This window comes from Saccopteryx leptura, chromosome 2, assembly GCF_036850995.1.
Source record: "Saccopteryx leptura isolate mSacLep1 chromosome 2, mSacLep1_pri_phased_curated, whole genome shotgun sequence".
Classification (NCBI taxonomy): Eukaryota; Metazoa; Chordata; class Mammalia; order Chiroptera; family Emballonuridae; genus Saccopteryx; species Saccopteryx leptura.
Window position 1 is genome coordinate 113,149,872 of NC_089504.1, and position 23,420 is coordinate 113,173,291.

Below are 23,420 nucleotides of genomic sequence, written 5' to 3' on the forward strand. Positions count from 1 at the left end.
TATCTCCTGATGTCTTCTATTTTCTCTGTATAGGAGGGGATGAAGAGATCTCGTAAGAGAGAAAGGACAAGAGCAGAAAGATGGGGGTGGGTGTTTCCAGAAGAATGAAGGAGAATTCAAATAGTTCTTGTACTGATTGAGGAAAAGGGTTGACATGAGACATATAGTAGAATTCATCATCTTAAGAGCTCAATGACAACTTTCTCCATCTGTAGGGGATAAAGTGTCTCTCAGAATGTTTAGTAAATGGCTTGTCAAATATACTCATCTGCATTTAAAATAAAAGTACTTTTATCATAGAAGCAACATTCACATGAGAATAACCAGTTTGTGTGGTTATAAAATTCCACAATTGAAATTTCATTCTGGATATGACCTTGATAATCTCTCAAGAGATCTTCAGCAAAGGAAAAAAGTGTATGAAATTGCAATGTTAAGTTGGAGTACATTATGATTCATTATTTCAAATTAAATATTAATAATTCCTGGATTAATGAAGTAGAATAGACTTGTATACACACTCTTAGAATAAATCTTTGTATTGCAAGTGCTTAAATCACTTTCAGTAACCTGTGAAAAGAACAGAAGTATGAGCCAGTGGTCTCTAAAGACCTGAAAAAAGAAACAGTCAAAAAAGGCAATTTTGTTCTCTGATCATTTCATGAAGTAGCAATCATAATGCATTGCCAACAATTTCTTCTGCAAAACGGACACATAAAGGGGTAATATCAAGGAAGCCCCTTGGTAATTACTACATAAGAAATGATGAGGCTCTCATTTGATTTATAAATGCCTCTCAGAAAAAGTTAAAAAACACAAAAGTACCAGTCAAAGTTTATATAGGAAATTCCTATTAATAGTATTATAAAAGGAAAGAAACATACTTTTCAAAAAAGCAATGAATTAAGAGGTAAGGGACTTAGATTTTTATTTCAATTACTTCCCCCACCATTCTCCTCTCATGATTGAGATCTTGAACAATTCTCTTTTTTATTGTTGAGCCTTAGTTTTTTTCATCAGAAAATGAAGGTTACTCTTATATATCTACAACTTGATTAAAAATGCACTTCAGTAAAAAAAAAAAAAAGAAGCCCAATTCACTTAGGTTTCACTTAGTGCTAATTTTTTCTAAAAAGATAAATTTTTCCATAAGTACATTAGAAGACCCTTAGGGAACTTCTAGGAGCAGGGACTTTCAGAAGCTGTATCTTGGATAAGGAGGCTAATATTAAAAGTATTCTTCCAGGGTTTTTTTTTTTTTATCTTTTGGTATTGATAACCCAAGAGGTCACCACAGTACTAATGTTCAGTTAATAGTACCTGTAGTAACAACACAAAATCTGCCAGATGAACATTACAGCCTCCCCAAGACGTGACAAAAGAGATCTGTTAGCATAAACTCCAGGTATAACTTGCTCATTGCTACTAATCTTAACAGCAAATTACATCAGTATTTTTGAAAAATTCCATTAGGCTCTGTCTACATCCAAAGCCAGTTGCATAAAACTCAGTTTGTGTGTCTTGGCTGTGTTCCAACATGCATGCATGTACTTGCATGTGTGTCCTGACAAAAAACAAGCAATTTGGCAAAAAAAATACTCATCTTCAAATAGGCTATTTTGGCATAAAGTATTAAAAATAATAAGATGAGGGTCTCTACAAGATAACAAGGATTGAATTTACAAAACTTGTGAACCACCCTGGTCCTCCCCAAAAAGACCTGGATAAACTTGTACTGAAAGAACACTTTCTTTGAGGAGTATTTTTCCTAAAACCTAATTTATGCACTGGCCACTGGGATGAGGTGCTGTGTCATTCTCCAGTACTATTTCAATGCTCCACATGTTTGGCCAGTGACGTGTCCAATATATATTATATATATATATAATAAAAATAAAAAATCTACAGAAAAGTCATTAGTCTATTTTTATAGAGCTGGCTCTATTCTTTTCTATATAAGAAAGGACTTGAATCCTACAAGAATAAAGAATGATTTTAATTAAGGCATTTTGTAAACTCTTCCTGCATGCCCCTGATATTAACACTCCAGATTTCCCAAATATTCCATTAGACAAAGTGGTTCCTACTCCCACTTCCAGCCAGTGGGCTACTCTAAGTGTCCCTTACTTCTTGCTACTTATTTCACTCATTGACAGTTGAACAGCACAGTGGAAAACTATTTGGGAGTCACAGAATTGACAGGAAAAATCCACTGTGTGATATGTGCTGCTGGTAAAATTACAGCAAAAGGGTTTCATGTTTCCTGATTTTTCCCCAGCTTTAACAGCATTATTTTTCATTTGCTTCAGAATGGAATATAATGCAGTTAGGACAGCGTCCTTTGGGACAATGTGACTAGACATAAGTCATGAAAAGGAAGTGGGGTTAAGACCACTGGCCGCATTCTGCTGGAGGAAGTGAGATATGTCTGCGCAGACAGAAGCTGTCAGCTGCTTCCCAGGTCCTGGAGCACTGGGTTGAAGGATTCTTGGGGGAGTTGACAGGAGGAAATGCTACCGACTCTTAAACTCTATACAGCCATTAAGAGAAGACCTTCATCAAGATATGCCCTCTGGGGAAGCACGAAGTGGAGAAAGATGATCATATGGCAAAATAGCTAAAAAAATGCTAACCTTTGCAGAAATCATAGGAAGTGAGTACTACTTGAACTTACCGAGCACAATCTAATTTTTACTCACCAGTCATTGTTATATAAACAGCTAAAACATTGTTATTTACAAATAGCTATAGAGATTATAAACTACTTCCATTTTATTTTATAGCAGAGTTCTCCAGATGACTTTTGAAGGCTTGGCTATAATTGCAAGACAATGAAAAAGAAGTGTCAGCTTTCAGAATAATTCTCAAGAACAGATTAGGAATTATATTAAAACACAGCAGAATGAACATTACAACATACAAAAAATCAAAATGTTACCACAGTAATGATATGACAGAAACATAAACCCAGATGTTAGAGCAGGAGGAGGGTGAGGAAGGAGGTCTTCAGAGGCCACTTGAAGAGATCCCTGCCCTTGTCTCCTTTGCCTGCATTTAGAAATTTGAGGGGTACTTGGTAAGCCCTTCAGGTCAACATTTCTACTCCACCCTATTCTAGTCCCTTCATCCATCATTTGAAATTAATGCCACTGGACTAGGGCAATACACTCTGATAATTCCTTGGCAAAATGAACATCTACTAGGGAAAGACCATGCAATTAATTTATCTGGAGCAGATCAGTGTGTCACACCTTTTCTAAAATACAGAAGGGGCCCCTCCTGCACTCGGAAGCAAGAACAGCACACTCTAATCGGGGTGGGGAAGGAAGAGACAGTTGGAGGTGGAGGGTCAGCTTGAGCGCACAGTTCCAGAAGGTGAACTTGAAGACATCATGATCTGGGGCCGGGGAACAGGGGCGGCCAGAAGTGGGAGCTGATGCTGCAGGGTGAAGGTCGGGGGGACCAGAAGCATGAACCCTGAACTCACTGGGAATTATGCTGGCTCAGCAGAACTTAACTCTAGGGATGACAGGATGCCTGACTCCCAGAATGCATGTGTGGAAACTCTGTTTTCATGAAGTACACCCCTCCCTGCCACACACAACAAAGGTGCGTGGATGGTGTCTTCAAACTGGAGTATGCAAACCGAGCAGTGCAGTTTTCAAGGTGTATGTGGACATGAAGAGAGTTCAGCATTAGAAGAGGGATATTTTTATTCCACTGGAGGTTGTGAATCCAGAGAGTTTGTAGAGTGGGGTGGATGGAGTGATGAAACTACAAATCCCATCTGAGCCCTGAAAGGGGAGAAGGGCTGCCCATGATTGCAGCGCCTCTGATGGTTATAAAATTTTCTTCTCTTACATGCTTCAGTTTGGAAAACAGCATTTATTCCCTCCAATGCAAACTTGCTAATTTTGTCTGAACATTTTTAAATGCATAAGGCAGGGGTCAGAAACCTATGGCTTGCGAGCCAGATGTGGCTCTTTTGATGGCTGCACCTGGCTCACAGACAAATCTTTAATAAAAAAAACTAATAATGTTAAAAATATAAAACATTCTCATGTATTACAATCCATTTATTTCCTACCACTCATGTTCCTGGTTGTTAGTGGCTGGAGCCAATCACAGCTGTCCTCCGGGACAACACCAAATTTTTATTGGATAATGTGTAACATACATGGGTCATTGTATGGCTCTCACAGAATTACATTTTAAAATATGTGGCGTTCATGGCTCTCTCAGCCAAAAAGGTTCCTGACCTCTGGCATAAGGCAAAGGTTCTACTAGTATTTTAAAAAATGGGGGCATATCTCAATTTGAATTTTGTAATAGTCACTCTCTACAAAAGAAAGCTTTAGAGTGGATTCCTTTTTAAGATAAGGGAGACACAGAGAATTTAAGTGGTAAATAGCAGAGTTGGGATTCAAACCCAGGTTAGATTATAGAACCTAAGTTTGTTGTGGTGGTGGTTTTGATTGTTTACTTTTTACCATTTACATGAGTTGGAGTATATTTTTGCTGTTTATAAAATATAAGCATCCCATGTCAGAACTAACTTTCTATCCTAAAGTGTGAAATGATTATCTGCTAGGAGCACCTGGTATAGAGTTTAAAACATCATAGTGATTTAGGAAATACTCATTTGTATTTTTCTTCTTTTTTATAATAAAATCTATTTGTCTTCTCTCTATGAAATTCAATGTTTATTTTGAGAGGAGATCCTTTTATTATATTTTCATAGTTTCAGCTGATGTTCAGATTTAGAGTTACAAACAGTATGGTAATATTTATAATTTAACTCCATTCCTGTCTGTCTGTCCCTATCTATCCCTCTCTCTGATTCTCTCTCTGTGTCTGTAAAAAAACTAACAAAAAAATGATAATTTAAGCACTCTAAATATCAGGCATTTCCAATTTGAGGAAACAAATCACTCACAAGTAAGCAGTGGACACATGATGGGAAGTTCTGATGCTCTGGAGATACAGAGGTGTCCAGGGACACCAAGAGCCATGCCCACTGGACCTGACTTGTAAGCATCTGTTAGAATTTCCCCAGGGAGCTTCTTAATTGCTATGGAATATTTAGAGGCACTGAAACAGCTGCCTGACTATGAACTTGGATTTGCATAGAGGAGGGCAGCACCATAAAAGTTTGTGCAATTCTATTCTTTTTTTTTTTGCCCATTTTTTGATTGGATTGTTTGTCTTCCTGGTGTTGAGTTTTACAAGTTCTTTATAAATTTTGGTTATTAACCACTTATCAGATGTATTGTCGAATATGTTCTCCCATTGTGTCGTTTGTCTTTTTATTCTGTTCTTATTGTCTTTAGCTGTGCAAAAGCTTTCTAGTTTGATAAAGTCCCATTTGTTTATCCTGTCTTTTATTTCACTTGCCCATGGATCATTTACATTAACATGGATGGACCTTGATAACATTATACTGAGTGAAATAAGTAAATCAGAAAAAAACTAAGAACTATATGATTCCATACATAGATGGGACATAAAAATGAGACTCAGAGACATGGACAAGAATGTGATGGTAACTAGGAGACGGAAGAAGGAAGGGGGGAGGGAAGGGGCACAAAGAAAACCAGATAGAAGGTGATGGAAGACAATTTGACTTAGGGTGAGGGGTATGCAACATAGTCAAATGTCAAAATAATCTAGAGATAGTTTCTCTGAATATATGTACCCTGATTTATCAATGTCACCTCATTAAAATTAAAAAAAAAAGTTTGTGCAATTCAATTCTGAACTTTCTGATGGACTTGAGGTCTCCAAGGGAGCAGACTAAAGCTATATACATAATAGGTCACTTGATATAAAATTAGCATTTGAGAAGAGCTGCCTTGGCCAATCAAGAGCAGCTAGGTAGTGGGGTCAGATATTGGGGAGTGATTAATGTAGTTTCATGAAGAGTGTGAGGCTGTGTTTGACCATCCCCGATAGATGGCCTGCCCATCTCCATACTCCTCTCTTTACATTCAAACGGCCCTATTTCCCCAGCGTTCACAGAACCACATGCAGCCTTCCACATGAACCTGGTGCTAGTGGTCCAGTAGTTCGCCGGGCTACAGACAGTGAGCAGGAGAATGCCAGCTGGTGGTAGAGGAGCAGCATTTCCAGGGCAGCAGTCCAGCGGAAGGCATGCAGAGCTGTGAGCTGCAGCCCTGCTCACGTGCTTGAACTTCTCACATGTTGTAGGTCCCTAGAGAGAGACTAATTAGGGAGGTGGCTCCTAGGATAAGTCTGGACTACGTGCTAAGCAAGGCGGTAAAATAAAAACTAGATATTCCTGATTTATGGTATTTATGTAAGAGTACATGTGTATATATTTCCACTGACAATTGAGTAAACCCCAGAAAATTTTGTATTTCACATGTTGAAGACAGAATGCCAGATACCACACTTAGATGGAGCTTTTGGCTAAGTGGCATTTATAAAATGTTGTTATAAACAATTTCACTGAGGGGCTTGGTGGTGGGGTTGGAGGGACTGAAGAAAGGCTCTGAGGGAATGAGATCTGATGTCTTGGGCCTGGCCAGATTTCTCCAGTCTCCCAGTGGCCAAAAGCTATAAGATGTTTTTGAGCTGCAAATCCACTACAAACCTGCCTATTTGGCTAGGCTCATGACCATAGTAGAGGAAAACTATGTAGATTAGGCCCAACTGAAAAAAACAGTTGGAATTCAGAATCTTTCTTGGCAAGTGCACTTCTCCAGCATTGGCTCAAACATAGAAAGAATGAGAAACTGCTCCAATGTATCAGTTAACTCTGTACCACCTGACTTCTCCAACCCCTAATCAAATATTACCTAACACATATGGCGCTTACGGAGACTGTGCAGTTTTGCATACGTCATTCCATTTAATACACTACCATAACAACCCTATGGTTGTATGGCATATAGTCTCCAGTTTAAAAAAAAAAGAGGAAATTGAGGCTTAAAAAAATTAAGTTACTTGTCCTCAGTTGTAGAGCTAGTAAGTGATCCTGTCTGGATTTGAGCCTGCCCACAATATGCATGCTGCTCTTCTGCGAAGGTTATCAAAAAAGATGGCATTTCTCCCTCTATTTCAATGTTTTCTTCACATCTCTGTTTAAGCTATTTCATTTTCTTCCAGCATGAATTTAAAAAACTAACTTGAATCTACAAAGCAAAGAAAGTAAATTGCCTATAACTTAAAACCACACCTTTCTACTCATAAATTGATGGCCTTTCAAACTGACTCAGCATGGGACTATCTATGTTTGGCATACTTTGAATTGAGCATTTCTCCAAGGTAGGTAAAAGTAACAGCAGTGATGGGAGCTGACTTTGCGCAGTTATGCATATTGCTTCGTTTTCCCTCCTGTCTCATCAAGAATTAGACCATTATATAGTGATACCACAGTAGAGTCTTGCTCTTTACATGCTGCTGTACAGGCCAGTGGAGCACTGAGATACTTCTACTTTGTGCTCATTTAGTGCTTTTTTCCTGAGAATCAGCCATGTAGGACTGCCTTCAGCCATTGTGAAGATTTAAGCCAGAAAATGAGCATTGCTTCAGGTCTGAACTGGGTACTAAAGGTCATCAGGCAAAAAGCCCTGGCTGCCTAGCAACAAGCAAAACTGTGAAAACAAGGGTCTTGCCCCCAGGATAATCTTTCCTCCTCTGGCATATGGTTTATCATGCAGTTCAGACCCCCTGACCTTTCCTATAGTTGGTCATGTGGTTTGGACCTTCCCCTGACCTTTCCTCCCCTGCATGTTGCTAGTCATTCGGGTTAGATCCCCTTAAAGGGGGAAAATACAAAGGGGCTGGAGAATGGCTCTTAAGCATTAAGCCTCCAGGACAATGAGGTTTTGACCAGGACCAAATACATCTAGTGCTCAGGCGTTTTAGCTCCAGGCCCAGAAAAGCAGCAAAACTAGACAAGGATGTCATGGCTGACATCAGGATCAGCTACATTGACTGTGGACCCCTGCCCTGTTTCCAACCAATCAGTGGAGACCACAACCCTGGAAGGACACACCTGGAAAGCTGATGAATATTCTGGTGAGATCCTTTTCTGGGACCTCCTCTAAAATCTTCATCCTTAAAGCCCTTCAGATGGAGGACCCAGTGCAGCTCTGTGTGAGGAGCACGCCCATGCTTTTCCCTCCCTCCCCCCCATGGGCTTTCCTTGCCTCCCTCTCCTGAGCTCAGAGGGCCCTTCTTTGCCTTTGTAACCTGTTTCCTGAGCCCATTTCTTCTACAGCTCGCTTCTCCTACCTCTGTGACTTTCTAAATAACCTTTCTCCTATAGTTAAAAAAAAATTCATGCCCTCACTGAACGTGGTATTTCAGTGCAATTAAAAATTATTGTCTAGACTGCTGCTTCTTGTAAACAATTAGCTTTTCTTTGCTGTGGATCCATGTGGCTGCAATTTTAATGGACATCAACATCTTAATGAATTGAAATCGAATGAGATTTTATTATGAGGAAAGTCTAGATAGCCATTATGAGTAAAAAATTATTTAAATGGAAAGTGCTAATATTCACAATATAAATTTGCTAATTGTCATTCTGTGGCAAATATCATTACAATAATGACACTCAGAGTTACATTATTCGGTGAATAAGCATTTGGAAATTTGATCATAAAATAATATTTTACCATTAAATATTTTCCTACAAAGCTATTAAAATCCCTTATGTTGGGAAATACCAACGTTACTCTAAGTATGTCAGCATTTGTAAGTGCTTTGAATACCAAGAATCCACACATTGACCAAAATTCCCTTTTAAAGGAAAAAATGGCTTTTTCTGTCATTTGAATTTGAATTTTCAAACAGCTTGTAAAAGATTTAACAAATTTACCATAAAACATAACATCTATGTTATCATTAACACTAATGACAATAAATGGGCTTTTGATGTGTGATTGCATAATCTCATAAAAGTGACATTTCATAATTCCTAAACCAGTCTCCATTCTTCAGGTGTAAGCATGTCTCCCATAAGAAAAAAATGTGTGAGATCCAAAAACCATGGTTTTATAAATCTTTGTCTATACTGTACATAAAAAGAGAAAGAAAACATATACAACCATCCAAATACTCAGAAATTTTCTGTAATGGTTTGGGTTTATAGAGGAGCAATGAGGGTTGAATTATTTTTGGTCTTGATTTATTGAACCCACTGCCGCATACTCTCACCTGATTTTGAATGTGTAAGTAAGTGGCTCATGTTTGCTAACAGGATAGATAATAATCAGGGTTAGGAGTTCTGGATCTATCTCAGTAACAGACACCATGCTATATATTTTATCTAATAGCTTGATCTCTTTAAAATATAAACATTCACCTTATTTCCATCCTGAAGTAATAGTAGAAAATCCATGGAGGAATATCTATCTATCTAGGACAAGTTCAACATACAACTCCACTACCACTAGCATTGTGCCTATGGAACACAAACATCTTAGAGACTGTGTTCAAACGAAAGCTTTTCTGTCCCATTTCTACTTCTTTGTAACCCGCAAATGTAAACTGGATAGAAGGAGCAGTAGTCAAGTCATGAAAAGGAGATATAATCTCTCTGTCAATATAAATTAATCATAATTTATTTTGTCAAATGCATTCTGACACCATTCATTCATTGTACATTTATTGATGGGGATACTAGATAACAACTAGATAACACACACAATTGTAGGGAATAGGTATATGGAGATAAAAGCTACAATTCTGTCATTGCCATCAAAAAGCTTCAATAATCTGGCTAAGTGCACTAATAGAGGAATATAAAGGGCCCGAAAGGAACCTAGGGAAACTGCTTGAACGAGGTGGGGTGTCAAAGGAAGGGTTCTCAAAGCAGGCAATGCTTGACCAAGATATGAAATTGGAGGGTTATCTTGAAAAAGAAGCAGAGTATGGGTATTCACGACAGACGGAATAAAATGTGACAAGGATGAGAGCCGATAGCAAACCAAAAAAAAATTTGTCTTAGTATGATAATAATGTGCAAAGTAGGACATGATGACAGGAAATAAAGATGGAGTTAGGAAAAACCTGATGATGAAAGACTTTGCCATGCTGATGAGCTTGGGGTTTTTTTGTTTTGTTTTTTGTATTTTTCTGAAGTTGGAAATGGGGAGGCAATCAGACAGACTCCCACACGCGCCCGACTGGGATCCACCCGGCATGCCCACCAGGGGGCAATGCTCTGCCCATCTGGGGCGTTGCTCCGCTGCAATTGGAGCCATTCTAGCGCCTGAGGCAGAGACCATGGAGCCATCCTCAGCGCCTGGGCCAACTTTGCTCCAATGGAGCCTTGGCTGTGAGAGGGGAAGAGAGAGACAGAGAGGAAGGAGAAGGGGAGGGGTGAAGAAGCAGATGGGCACTTCTCCTGTGTGCTCTGGCCGGGAATCGAACCCAGGACTCCTGCATGCCAGGCCGACGCTTTACTACTGAGCCAACCAGCCAGGGCCGAGATTGGGTTTTATTCTAAGAGAAAATAGCTGCATTTAAAATATTTACAAAGAGAAAATATCTAAAAACATCTGCATTTTAGAGCTTTACCTCTGACATTATTATGGAGAATGGATTTGAGAGTAGGTTGTAGCATACCATCCCAAGGTGGTGATATGGACATGAGAGTGGGGAAGACTTGATGAGAAGATGAGGTGACCTTTTGAATGAAAGCAGCAAAGGATGGGTACAGGATAAATTACTTTGGGGGATCCTGGTGTTATTTACAATGATAGAAAACATGGAAATAAGAGCAATTGCAATGGGAAGTGCTAAGTATTAACAGTGGGGTATGAGAGGCTTATGGGATATTCAGTGACCTTTGGGTGGCTGTAAATATAGAACTGGAGTTCAGTAGGTGTCTGATGGTTTAGGAATCTTTGGTCTGTAGGTATGAATATAATTATCCAGGAATATTGTAGAGAGAAAAAAAGAAAATAAGACCAAGGACACATACATTCTAGAGAGTGCAAACCATTAAATAATACTCAGAGGTAGACCTAAAAAGAGAAACTGAGGAATGGCTGGTGAGTAATGCTAGAAATGCTAGCAAGTAGTGGCTATGCATGGAAATTAAGGAGAAGAATTTTCAAAACTCAGGAAGAGATCAAATTAGACAAATGCTGTAAATATCTATTGGTAAGAAGATGAAAGCTGGCCACCTTAATTATATTCAAAAGTAGAGTGACAGTTTGAAGACTAGAGTTGTTAAAGAAGTAGATGAGAAACAAAGAAGAGAGGCTGACTGTAGATACTGCATCCCAGAATTTTTACAAGATGACTGTCATGGTGTGGTCTTCAATGGAATATTCAATTCCATGGATATGCTAGGCATGTGTGGTCTCCAATGTTTATATATTTATACCTTGAATGCCAAAGAAGCAGACAGGTCTGTCCTACTGCCTTAAACCCTGCTTGTCAGTTGACTCTATTGATCCTTTCTATTACTATCACCATTCCTACTCATATACGGCACTTTATTAAGAAGTGAAAATGTAACCAATCAGCAAGACATTTGGGCTGTGCGTCTGGCAGTCAGTTAGAAGGACTTTGCCACTGAGTTGATCTGTAGTTGTTGTCTCTTGCAAGCCTGTCCCTTGTTGTCATTCAGTTTACAACAGTGGCAAAACATGTTTGAGATAGTACATCCCTGGGCATGCAAAGCTCCTGGGGAACTATTTGAGTTTTGGACAAATGAGTTATGTTGAAGTTCATTCTGGAATTGGCTTAAGTGATTTGCATGGGTGTCAAGAAGAAATTAAGTGAAAAAAAAAAAAAAGAGACCAGAACTATCACTGTTGTTTTTATTTATTCAATGTATTTGTTTAATCTTTGGTAGCTTTTATGCCAGGCTCTGCCCCCAGATGCTAAGCTGGGCAGGATCTGCAATAGATACAGTAGTGAACAAAATAGACAAATATCTGTGCCTTCAAGAGTTTATATTTTAATGGGGGGAGGAAGAATCACAATAAGTATAACAAATAAGTACCATATTTCCCCATGTATAAGACACTTCCATGTATAAGACACACCTTAATTTGGGGGCCCAAAATTTGAAAAATAAATTTATTACATAAAGTTATTGAACTCAAGTTTTACTCATCATAAAATTCATACACCTCCTCATGCACACGAAAAAGTGGGAAATGCAAGTAAAAAAATCTACAACCACTGTATAAGACGCACCCAGTTTTTAGATCCCCAATTTTTTGAACAAAGGTGCATCTTATACATGGGGACATATGGTAAATGTTGGGTATGGTAGGTGGTGAAAGACCTTTGGAGGAAAAAGTTAAGTTGGAAAGAGGTATAATTGAAATTTTTTTGGAGGAAGGGTGAATATTAAATAGGATAATCAGAGAGGGTCTCACTGGAAGTAACATTTGAGTAAAGACTAAAATTGAAGGGTTCAGCCACGGAGACACCTGGAGAAAGAGTGTTTCAGGCAAAAGAAAAAGCAAAACATATGAGATAGGTAAGTGTCTGGCATCTCTTTGAAACAGAAAGAAGACCAATGTGGCAAGAGAATAACAAAAAAAGGAGTGGTGAGAGGCTGTATCAGCAAGATAATGACAGAGAATATAGCAGGACACAGGCCATTGTAAGGACTGTGTTGAGTGATTTTGAACAGAAAAAACTGATTCTGGGATTTTAAGGGACTCTTCATTGAAAAAATACATCTTCATCTTAAAGAATAAGGTATCATTTTCCTATCAGCCTACCCTTCCTTTTAAGGATGATGCTTCCACAAATGACCTCCTTGATCCTCTTGGTCCCATCACAGAAGCTACCTGTGGATCTATATTATTGGGGTAGCTTTTAGTTACCTTGGATATTCCTGATGTGATCTTTTCAACTAAAATTTATGTATTACATTGCTTCACAGAAAGTGTAAAGAATGAGGATGGTGAAGTAAAAATAATCTGTCACCACTAACTCAGTAGTGGCCTCTCCTATCAGAACTAGTGTATGATTTAATAAGCATGCAGCCACAGGTCTGAACACCTGGGTTTAAATCTTTACTATGCTGAATAGTAAGCAGCTGAATGGACAGTAACTATAACTTTTCTTGTTAAGGGTATCTACAAAAATCAGCTGCCATGGATAGAGTTGAGTCCAGGATCTCCAACAAGCGCCATGCTCAGTAATTTGTTGGGATTATCTTATCCAGAGATAATAACTGCACCACACTGTACTCCATCCATATTCCCTTTCTGTCCCCACAGACATAAACAGACCACAATACTTAGCCCATTGAGTCAATCAGAACTCAGGGAGGGTTGGAATATTTTTAAAAATTTATTTTTGCATAGTGACTCAGACAATTATAACCAAATAATTAGAAATGGCACTCAGGTTGAAAACAATTTGCTACCTTATCATTAGGAGAATGACTATATCAAAGTCAACGGTTCCTGGTATAGCTAGGAGGAGGACTCCCATCCTGTCAGCCAACTTCTCCCATCCCTAAAGAGTTCTAACATGTCATCAGTTCCGCTAGCATAAAGTAGATGCTGGTATCCTGGGCATAACCAAAATGGGTCCATTAGCTTTACAGTCAAAGTGGCCTACAGCATTCATTTCCCTTCTTATTAAGCCCACTGGTATCCTGAAAGGAGAACCTGCTATAAAAGAAACAAACTCACACATTCAACAAGTAGAGGCATCAGTGACTTCTGGATCTTTGTGGCCCCACCCACTCACTTTCTTGTTATCCACATCTACAGGAGCATAGGTCAAGAAATTTGTGTCTGTTCCAGTTCTACTGAAAAGTCCTAGCAATATTATTAGATAACTGTGATGAATTTTAATCTGATGACAGCTTGTGACCCACAAATTGCTGTTTAAAATTAAAATGCATTCAAAATGAAACTGGCAAGACAGCCACAATATTAAACTTGCAATCTGCTGTGAAAAAAATACCTCTCGAAAGCACTATATTAAATATGAATATAATTCACTTCTATATAACATCCTGCAACTGAAATCTGAAAAAGATAGCCCTTCAAAGCATCACCTTATTAAATTTAGATTGGTTGAATAATCCTTCGCTCTTTCTCTGTCTTTTTTTTTTCTTCAAATTAAGAAGTTATATAGAGGCAGACTGGTTTGTCTTTGTCAATGCACCCTTTGGCTGAGCTCCAGGTATAGTAGAATCTAGTGCTACAGACTTCCAGATTCCTCTTTCATGAACAAACCTCTTCTGTTTACCTCATCCCAAATGTTCATCCACAATCAATGCTGAAAGGTTTTCCACCTGCTTAGTTTTAAGTTTATTTATAACTTTTAAACTCTAATTACTCAAGACATACATATTAAATGTGATTGTTAGAACTGTTTATACATTATTTTTTAAAAAAAACAGCCACACTGGTATTTTTGACAGATCAGCTAAATCATTCTTAAACTTGGTAATAATTGAGATGCGCTTTTTTTTCTGTTTTTGGTAGTGAATGTCAGTGCTATCATTAAACATTAATACAAGTAAAACTCAATCCAACGTGTATATTTTCATCCTATATTCTAACATTAAGTAATTGTATGTGGTAATGAAAGGATTCATTACAGTTGTTTGCAAATAATTAAAGGACCAAGTCTTACCTATTTCTAGTTTTCAAAAGGTGCTAAAGAACTATTGAAGTTTCTACACTGTAACATCATAATTATATTAACGTGTGTACTTAACTATAGCCTTAATGTTCCATACATTACTAGTTCAAGAGATTCATGATGTATTAAAATAGCATTAGCTAGAAATAAGAAAGTACCATATCTCACCCTCATTACTGCACATATAGAAAAAGATTCACCTACTTTTTTAAAAAGATACCACAAGAACTGTAATTTCTCAACCATTATTTTTATTCATTACCTCTGCAACATAGTACATACTCAATAAATGTTAGTTGAAGGGATGAATGAATATGTGATTGGATGACAAGAAAACTCAGGGAAAACACCTAGTTTTTGGTTGCCACAGGACTACTGCATGGACAACGGCTGTCGCAGTAGGGTTTCTAAAATCTCTCTGCCATATTCTGTTTTGCCTCATGTGCATGTAGAAATAAATGATAAAGGAATCAGTCCACCAAGTCCTTGCATTTATAGAGGCTGCATTATCCAAAAGCAGGGTCTATAGTGAAATTACATAAAAATTGCTCAGGCACTTTCTGAGGTTTTCTTCTAATATCAAATATATTTATATTTAGGAGCAGTCTCACTATGACTCCTGGCTAAACCTCATCACATCTTCCCCAGGGATAGTGTCTACCCTCCCCTCCGCAGGGGTATGGGGGGACGGTTGTCAGCTTTGAAACTGTGATTGGGTTTTTGTTCAGTGCCCTCAGACGCTGACCATGATGCTGAAAGAGAGGACAGGGTCCTATTTTAAACATTTCCTTCCTCCTACTGGTTTAGAAAATTCGAGTGACAAAAACAGGGGCCAAAGGAGCCTGGAGCGGCATCCTTAATATGAGTCGTGTATTTCGATCTTTGAGGCGGAGATGTGGTCCATCGGTTACAGCCAACGCGTCCCTCTAAGCTCTCGCTAAACCAAGAGACCTCACAGATGTAGCCGCTGCAGTAGAAAAGGTTACATCCAGCAGGATGCCTTATCTGTCTCCTGAAAAATTGGCAGTCAAGTGCATAGCCTAGAAAGAGGATCAGGAAGTCTAGATGGAGGGAAGGGGAGACAAACATGTATTCACATTGCAAATGTTCACTATTACTCGTCCACGGTAAGGAAAAATCAAGGCTGATTTTAGCTTAAGTTTTGGCCCCAGTCTTCCAACAGGTGCATGACTCCTTCACCTCCTCCCTGTCGGTCCTGTCCTGCTTTGCCTTTCCAAGGCTTTCCTTGCCAGGCAAGCTTTTCCTAGAGTCTGTAAGCATGTGCATTTTCTCTCCATCTCATCCCCAGCCCCAGCTCTGCCCGGCAATCTCTTACCTGCAGCGAGAACATTAAGAAGCAGGCACAGCGCAGGGAAGCCGACTGCTCTCCGCATAGTGTTTGCATGGAGAGGCGGAGGAGCAACTCCGCCACGACCCCACTTCAGCAAAAGTGTGATCAGAAGGAGCCTCCGCCAGAGGGTCTCTGGGCTCCGGGGTTCATTCGCAGGTTTTCACCTGGGGTTTGCAGAGCGGTCTGTGTCGCCGGCAGAAAGCCTCCCCAGCTTCGCCTCCTTAAGGGAGGGGAAAGGAAGAGGAGGAGAAGGCGGCTGCTGAGCGGGCGGGGCTGGGTGGGGGCCCGGGCGCTCCGTGGCGGCGGCTGCTCGGCCTTCTGGAAGCCCCGCAGCGCGGCGGGTGGACGCGCGGCCGGTGCTGAGCGAACAGCACAGACGCGCAGCGACTACTGAGCATGCCCAGCGCGGGCCCCCGCGCGGCCCCGGGGTTTCAAAACGAAATTCCACTTCGGGTCTTAGCGGCCGCTGCGAGGGGAGCGGGCACCGCGTCGGGCTGGCGGGCTGGTGGTGGTGGTGGTGGTGGTGGTGGGTGGGGGGGTTAGGGAGAGTCCGTCAAAAATCTGGGGTCAGGTGCGGTGGGGTTGGTCTAGATGAGAGCAGGATCTGGGGAACCAGAAGAGGGAGCCTGAGAAAGTAAGTGTCAGCCTCAAGACCCAGCCTACTTCTTCCCCAAACCTTACACATGGACAGAGCCTAGTCCTGGGAGTTAACCTTCGCAAGGCCGCAGACTGACCAGCTTCTCAGGGCTGCCTACAGGAATGGAGTTTAAGTGCCTCCTGGGGAGGTAGTGTAAATGGTTATTCTGGGGGTGCCCTGTTCTAAGAGCTCTCCCTTTTTGTTTCTTTTTCCTCTCCAGCTCATCCTTGTATTTAACTTTCTTCTGACTGAAGTCCAAAGTCTCTGATTATAATGACAGAAAGAAATGAGGCCATTCTTTTAGACTAGTAGGCTATATCCCCAAAGAAACGAAGGCACCCTCTTGTTTTTTACAAGATACTTACCTTTAGTCTCCATGTTACTTTCTGAGGGGGTAGGTAATAGAAATACTTCTCTAACAGAGCTCCTGTAGTCCAGCGCTGTCTCACTGCAACAGTCTAATATAAGTACCCTGAACCCCCATCTAAGACTGGAATGTGGAGATCTTTATATTAATTAGTCTATTGGCTAATCACTCCTAACCCTGATGTTCCTTGGCCAGACTTCTCTCCTTCATCCCAGGAGCTTTCTGCCTCTGTGTCTTCCAGGAACACTGTTGCCCCTTCCTCAATGGCCTCCAATTGTGTCATCACCACACTCAAACTTACTAAAGGCTAACCTTGATAATCACTTTTCCAGAAAGCTCTGGCCTAAGTCCAGGTCACAGTGATAGTTCTCTTCCACATATGTGTGTATGCACAACCTTGGCTCAGCATTGCCTTATATGTTTTCAAAGATAGTCATTTATCTGTGGTTTGTCTTCCAACACAGTCAAAGGCTTCATAAGAACTTCTACATCTTTCTCTCACTGACATTGAATAAAACCATTTTAGGCAAATAAAAGGTACTAATAAGTGCTTATTGAATCAAATTGTGTATCTGACTCAGTGTAATTTTTCCTCCATCCACTGTGACTGGGAAAACTAATGGGAAATCTACTACCCGTAACAGCTTATACTAGGCAGATCTCATAGGATTTGAAAGCCTGGGCAGTATCTTTTTCTTTTAATGTATTTCATCTCCAACACAGAGAGAGAAGGCCAGGCATTGCCCTCAGACAGGTGGGAGAAGGAAAGATGAGATGTATTTTTAATACCTAGGCAGCTGTTCCATGCTGAAAACAGTGATACACAGTTTCACTCTTCCCACTCCTGCACCTGCCCACAGGGTATGTCCGGCTCCATGTCTGCAGCACTGCCATTGCACCCAAGCCACCCTATGCTGCAACCTCTCCGGACTCACTTTCTCCAATCTCCCTTTCTCCTAGAATGTAACACTTTCTAACATAACAAAAGAACTACTTATTAAATTTACCATTTATTGTGTGTTTCCCTGTCCTGCCCTGCCCCTCTCTCCTGCAGTGGAATCTGATCTTCAAGGGCAGAGATCTTTGACAGTTGTACTCCCTTATGTCTCCCAAACGATTAAAACAGTGCCTCTCACAAATAAGAAGTGCTCAAAAAAATAAATTAAAAGCAATTAGTTGGCAAAGTTCAATACTGACCGTTAACCTGGCTCTTTACTATAATGTTCTCAAGGTCCATCCATGTTGCTGTAAATGGCACTATGTCATCACTTCTTATGGCTGAGAAATATTTCATTGTATAGATGTACCACATCTTCTTATGTACCTGTAAAATAAGTAAATCAGAAAAAGCTAAGAACTGTATGATTTCACACATAAGTGGGATATAAATTGAGACTCATGGACATGGACAAGAGTGAAGTAATTACCAGGGGGAGGAGGATGATGGGGAGAGGATTATGAGGGAGGGGGTACAGGGCAGGGAGTAAAGAGAGACAAATATAAGGTGACAGAAAATGATTTGACTTGGGTGATGGGTATACAACATAATCAACAGTTCAAATACTACAGAGATGTTTACCTGAAACCTATGTACTCTTATTGATCAATGTCACCCTGTTAAATTTAATTTTCTAAATAAAATTTTAAAAAACAAACCTGTCTTTTTAGGATTCTTACTAAATAGATATTTAAGATAATTTATTTAGTTGTTCATGAAGCATAGAGAAGAATCTCTTCTCATCTAACATTGGTACTAGAATTTCTGCAGGGTTTGGAGTTGGAGGGAAATAACCATAGTAACGGGTGTGCATCTCTTATTTTCTTCCCTCTTAAAAAAATCTAATTATTAAACTTACATATGTCTTTAAGAAGAAAATGAAGTATAGTAATGAAATAATACTTCAGCAGTGCCCTGAACAACTTGCTTTCCCACAGATAATTCTAACACTTTTTTTTGAGTGGGTACATTTAAAGTTTCATATAATATAATTGGCAGTGTCTTTGCCAACAAGCAGTCAGCAAGCTATTTATTTTGCCCAGGGGTACAGGTAGCTGAATTATTAACTGTGCCTGAAAATCTCCTTAACAGCAGAATTTTCCAATTTTCAATTTAACTAGATATACTACTAAAATAGTTCAGCATAGTAAAAATAACCTTGACTGAACTGTAATTTTGGTAACTGGACATTCATTATTGATTACATGAAAAAGATGAAGAAGCAAGAAGATTCATATTCCTTGGTGAGTCAGTCTAATATACTTCCAATAGATTTGATCCCATGACATGTAAAGTCAAAGGACAAAAAATGAATTAGCCAATTAGTGAAAAAATCAACCCCTTAACGTTTGAGAAGTGTTCCCTGTGGGTCCTTAGATGCTGCTTTTCCTGGACTCTATGATCTAATAGTAAGTAGTGAAGGTGATTTATGTTGCAAAGAAGGTTGGTTAAAACACTGCACCAAGGTTTAGAAAAGTTAGTTCAAATTCAGAGGAGTGGAAATTAATGTTAGAGAGCTATGCAAATTTGTACTGGCTTACAGAACTATGTCCTAAGGGAAATCACTAACATTTTGAAAAATAAATAGAAAATTCCTATAATGTGTACTTTTCCTCCCCGGCAGGTACATAATCTCTTCCTTATGAGGTGAGATTCAGGGAGAATTTCTACAGGATAGAAGCCTTTTAGAGCCAGTTTTCAAACCAAATTTAACTGTTATGAGCCTCCACATTAACTGGTCTATAAATGGCAGAATATTATTCATGTTGGTATTCTTTCTTAAGATATTTTAAAGAATTTGGATCTATTGACTGTTAGAGATTTCCATTTAAATTATTTTGATTATTAGTTAAATAAAATGAGAGCTAATATTGATTGAGTGCTTCCTATGTGACAAGTTCTGCTCTAAGCACATGGATATTTAAAATAAACTTTAAAAAGTTTTAAAATATTTTATTTATTCATTTTAGAGAAGGAAGAGAGAGAGAGAGGAGGTGGGGAGAAACAGGAAGCATCAACTCCCATGTGTGCCTTGACCAGGCAAGCCTGGGTTTCGAGCCGGCGACCTTAACGTTCCAGGTCAATGCTTTATCCACTGTGCTACCACAGGTCAGGCTAACTTAAACTTTTTAATACCCTTAGGAGAGGGCACTATGATTATCTCATTTTGGAGGTTAAACAATTGAGGTACAGAGAAGCAAGTTGCCCCAAACCAGGTAGTAAGTAACCAATCAAAAGGTAGGTTGGTAAAGTGAGGATACACAATCAGAGGATCTGATACCAAATCTTTATGTTATTCTGCTTCACATATAACAAATATGCATATTGTCAGTGTAGCTGGCTCCCTAGGATTAGGTCAGGACCGGGAAGGGAAATACTGACCTAGATCTGGCAGGAAAGCTCCGTGGTGAGAACCCTTACGGGAGATCGTCTCCAAGAGGATGAGACCCTGCTCGTGGCAGGGGACTCTGGGATCTGGCATCCTACGGACAAAGACAGCAAGTAAAAGCATGTTTGGAAGACTCGTGTTAGAAGGATGCTTAAAGTAAAGTAGAGCAGATAGAGGATTCTGCTGTACTTCATGTCCTCTGTGGAGGGGGCAGCGAGGTGGGGATGAACAGCCGTCAAGAAGCTGTTAGTGGGGAACAGTAAGTGGGCTGCGTCTGGCTGGGTGAGTAGTTGGGAACTGTTCTACATGAAGAGAGAGCCTGTAGAATTGTGAGCCAGAGACATGGAATAATGGAATGGGTTCAAGGAACTTTCAAATGCGTATAAAAACAGTAAGTGTGTGTGGCGACTGTGGTGGGGCAGGGGAAGGAGGGTCTAGTGAGATAAATCGTGATGAAAGGAGACCTAACTTGGGGGGTGAACATACAAGGTAGGGTACACATAATGTTTTGTGGAATTGTCCACCTGCAATCTATATAATTTTGTTAACCAGTGTCACTCCAATAAGTTCAATTGAAAGGAAAAAAACAAACCGTAGATGACAGTGACCAATACCTTACTGAGACTTGGTTAATGTGCACTCTGTCTATCCTTTCTGGTGCCTCTTTGTCAACCCTAAAGTCGGTTTCCTTTTGTCTGAGCAATATCTATGTATAAGAGGGGGGAAAGGAGGAACAATGTATTTTTATAAGGTAAAAACATTTGATATAAATTAAGCCATTTCAAAGTGAAATATTTCAGAATAAAAAACAAATAAATTGGAAAGTCGTAAGTCAAGATAACACGTGTAGGTGTGTGGATTCACCATTATTTTTTAAAAATATTTTTCCAACCATAACAAGGAAGAACAATCTACTCTTTGGTATGAGCATAGAGTAAAGAAAACAGTGAAGTGAAAAAGGACATTAAGATGGGGAGGAAAAGCACTAAAATATATAAAATATATATTATCCCACTGAACCTTGACAAAAACTGTGTGAGTTATTATTCCTCTTTTTGTGATGAAGAAAGAAAGTGACAATGAGGTTAGTAATTTGCCCATGGTCACGCAGCTGGTAAGCAGTGAAACTGGCATCCAGCTCAGAACTGGGGACCCCACTTGACGCAATGCTGTTAACTATGTTGCACTGCCTCTCTGATAAATGGAAGGCTTAAATGGAAATGTGTTTTTAACCCAAGAAATAGACTTCAAGGTGGTTAATGACAACTAAATTTTACAACTTAACACAGCTCTACTTTTGTTGAGATTTATCTATTTGAAATGCTTGATACACAGACATACATACACAAATACACAAAATAGCAATATGTATTCTAAGAAAAAATAATTAAGTACCCAAATAAGATATATATTTTTCTATACATCTGGGAAATATATAGTCCCAGTCAAACACAAAATATCAAAGATAGAAAAATTATGTATGGGTACCTATAGATTCTATGATTGATTCAGCATTAAAATTTTTATTCAAATGAAGTACCAACTTCCTTGGAGCTATGCATCATACTTTCATCGGCTCTGGCTCTGCAAAGGTCAGATTCATCCAAGATGCCGGTAATAGGTTTACAAACTGCTGACTCTCTGGCATTAGCTCTCTGTCCACCCCAAGACACTAAACAGGCTGCACTTACACACCATCCATCATCCTGAGCAGCACACAGATGCGAGAGCCCTCCACAATGGATTAGATTTGCTAGCTGGGGCCAGTCAGATACATTTTCTGCAATGCTTGGTCATTCTTTTGGATTTCCTTGAATGAGGCCACTTTGGAACAACTCATTCACTTAACAGCCCAAAACACTAAGAGTATCCTGGGACTATATCTATGGCTTGATTAGATCATTTGATCTCATTCCATTTTCGTTCATTTCTCAAATAACTCTGAGATGCTATAAAAGAACTTCTTCCAGATAATGGGCCTTCATGCTTCTCTGACACCTTACTGTTTGAAATGAAAAGCTATACTTCTCTCTGTCTTATATTTCCTACTTTCCCTCATTCTTGCAGCTGTATTTCCACAGTAGAGAAGGAATAAGTTATCAGTCTATGTTTTAGAGTCGAGAAACATGTTTAGATTAAAATATTTCTTTGTTAAAGATGTGTACCTCTACAACACAGAAGGAAATCTTACTAAAATGATCACTGACTATAACCTGACCACTGATATATTCAAATGTCTAAGCAGTAATCTGTCTATGAAAGAATCCATGTGTGCTGATGTAACAGTAGTGTCTTTGTTCAATGAATTTATCAGGAAATATTATTGGAAGTCAAGTTACAGTGCATGCTATACTACATATATTCTAAAGTCAATGGAATAATCTGATATTTTATTGATATATCATTTAATTTCAAATAATTAAATAAATATATATACAGGGTGAGGCAAAAGTAGGTTTACAGTTGTTTGTATAGAAAATAATATAATAATTAATAACTAATAATACAAGAATAAACTCTGTGTTTTACATGCATAGACCGGTAAACCTACATTTGCCATACCCTGTATTGATGAGCCAGAAAGTGTTTTTAGTACCTAGGATTTATTATTGAACAAAATAGACAAAGATTCTTGACCTCAAGGAGCTTGATTCTAGGAAGGAGAAATATACATTTAACAGTAAATATAAGAAATAAGTAAGTTATATAGTTTGGTAGAAGTTAACAGTTGGTATGGGAAAAGGAAAAAGTAGATTAAAGTAAGGGAAATTAGGGAAAAGAGAATGGGGAAAAATGTAAGTACAAAGAGTTTGCAGAATTAATTAAGGTCTTTATGATAAGCCATATGGAGAAGGTAAGCATCAAGTAGAGATTTGAAGTTGGTGAAGAAGTTATCAAAGAGGATACCTGTTTGAAGAACTGCAGACAAAGGCTCTCATGATTCTGTAGGTATATTAGCCAATCTGGAAAACTGCAGTCAGAAAAAAATTCCAACACACCTTTAAATATACTAAGTATATACAGAGACATACAGTTGAAAAAATGCCAAATAAGACTAACGGAATAATT

The 23,420-nt window shown here is 39.1% G+C and overlaps 1 protein-coding gene across 1 annotated transcript in view; it reads right to left on the bottom strand.

The window, feature by feature from the left end:
• The window catches only part of PTPRR (protein tyrosine phosphatase receptor type R), a 303,626-nt gene extending 287,408 nt beyond the window's left edge, over window positions 1-16,218 (bottom strand). The window contains exon 1 of the mRNA XM_066368559.1: window positions 15,947-16,218. Within this exon, the coding sequence (XP_066224656.1) occupies window positions 15,947-16,004 (58 nt within the window). The 5' untranslated portion in view covers window positions 16,005-16,218. The remainder of the gene's footprint in view (window positions 1-15,946) is intronic.
• Between the last annotated feature and the right edge of the window lie 7,202 nt (window positions 16,219-23,420).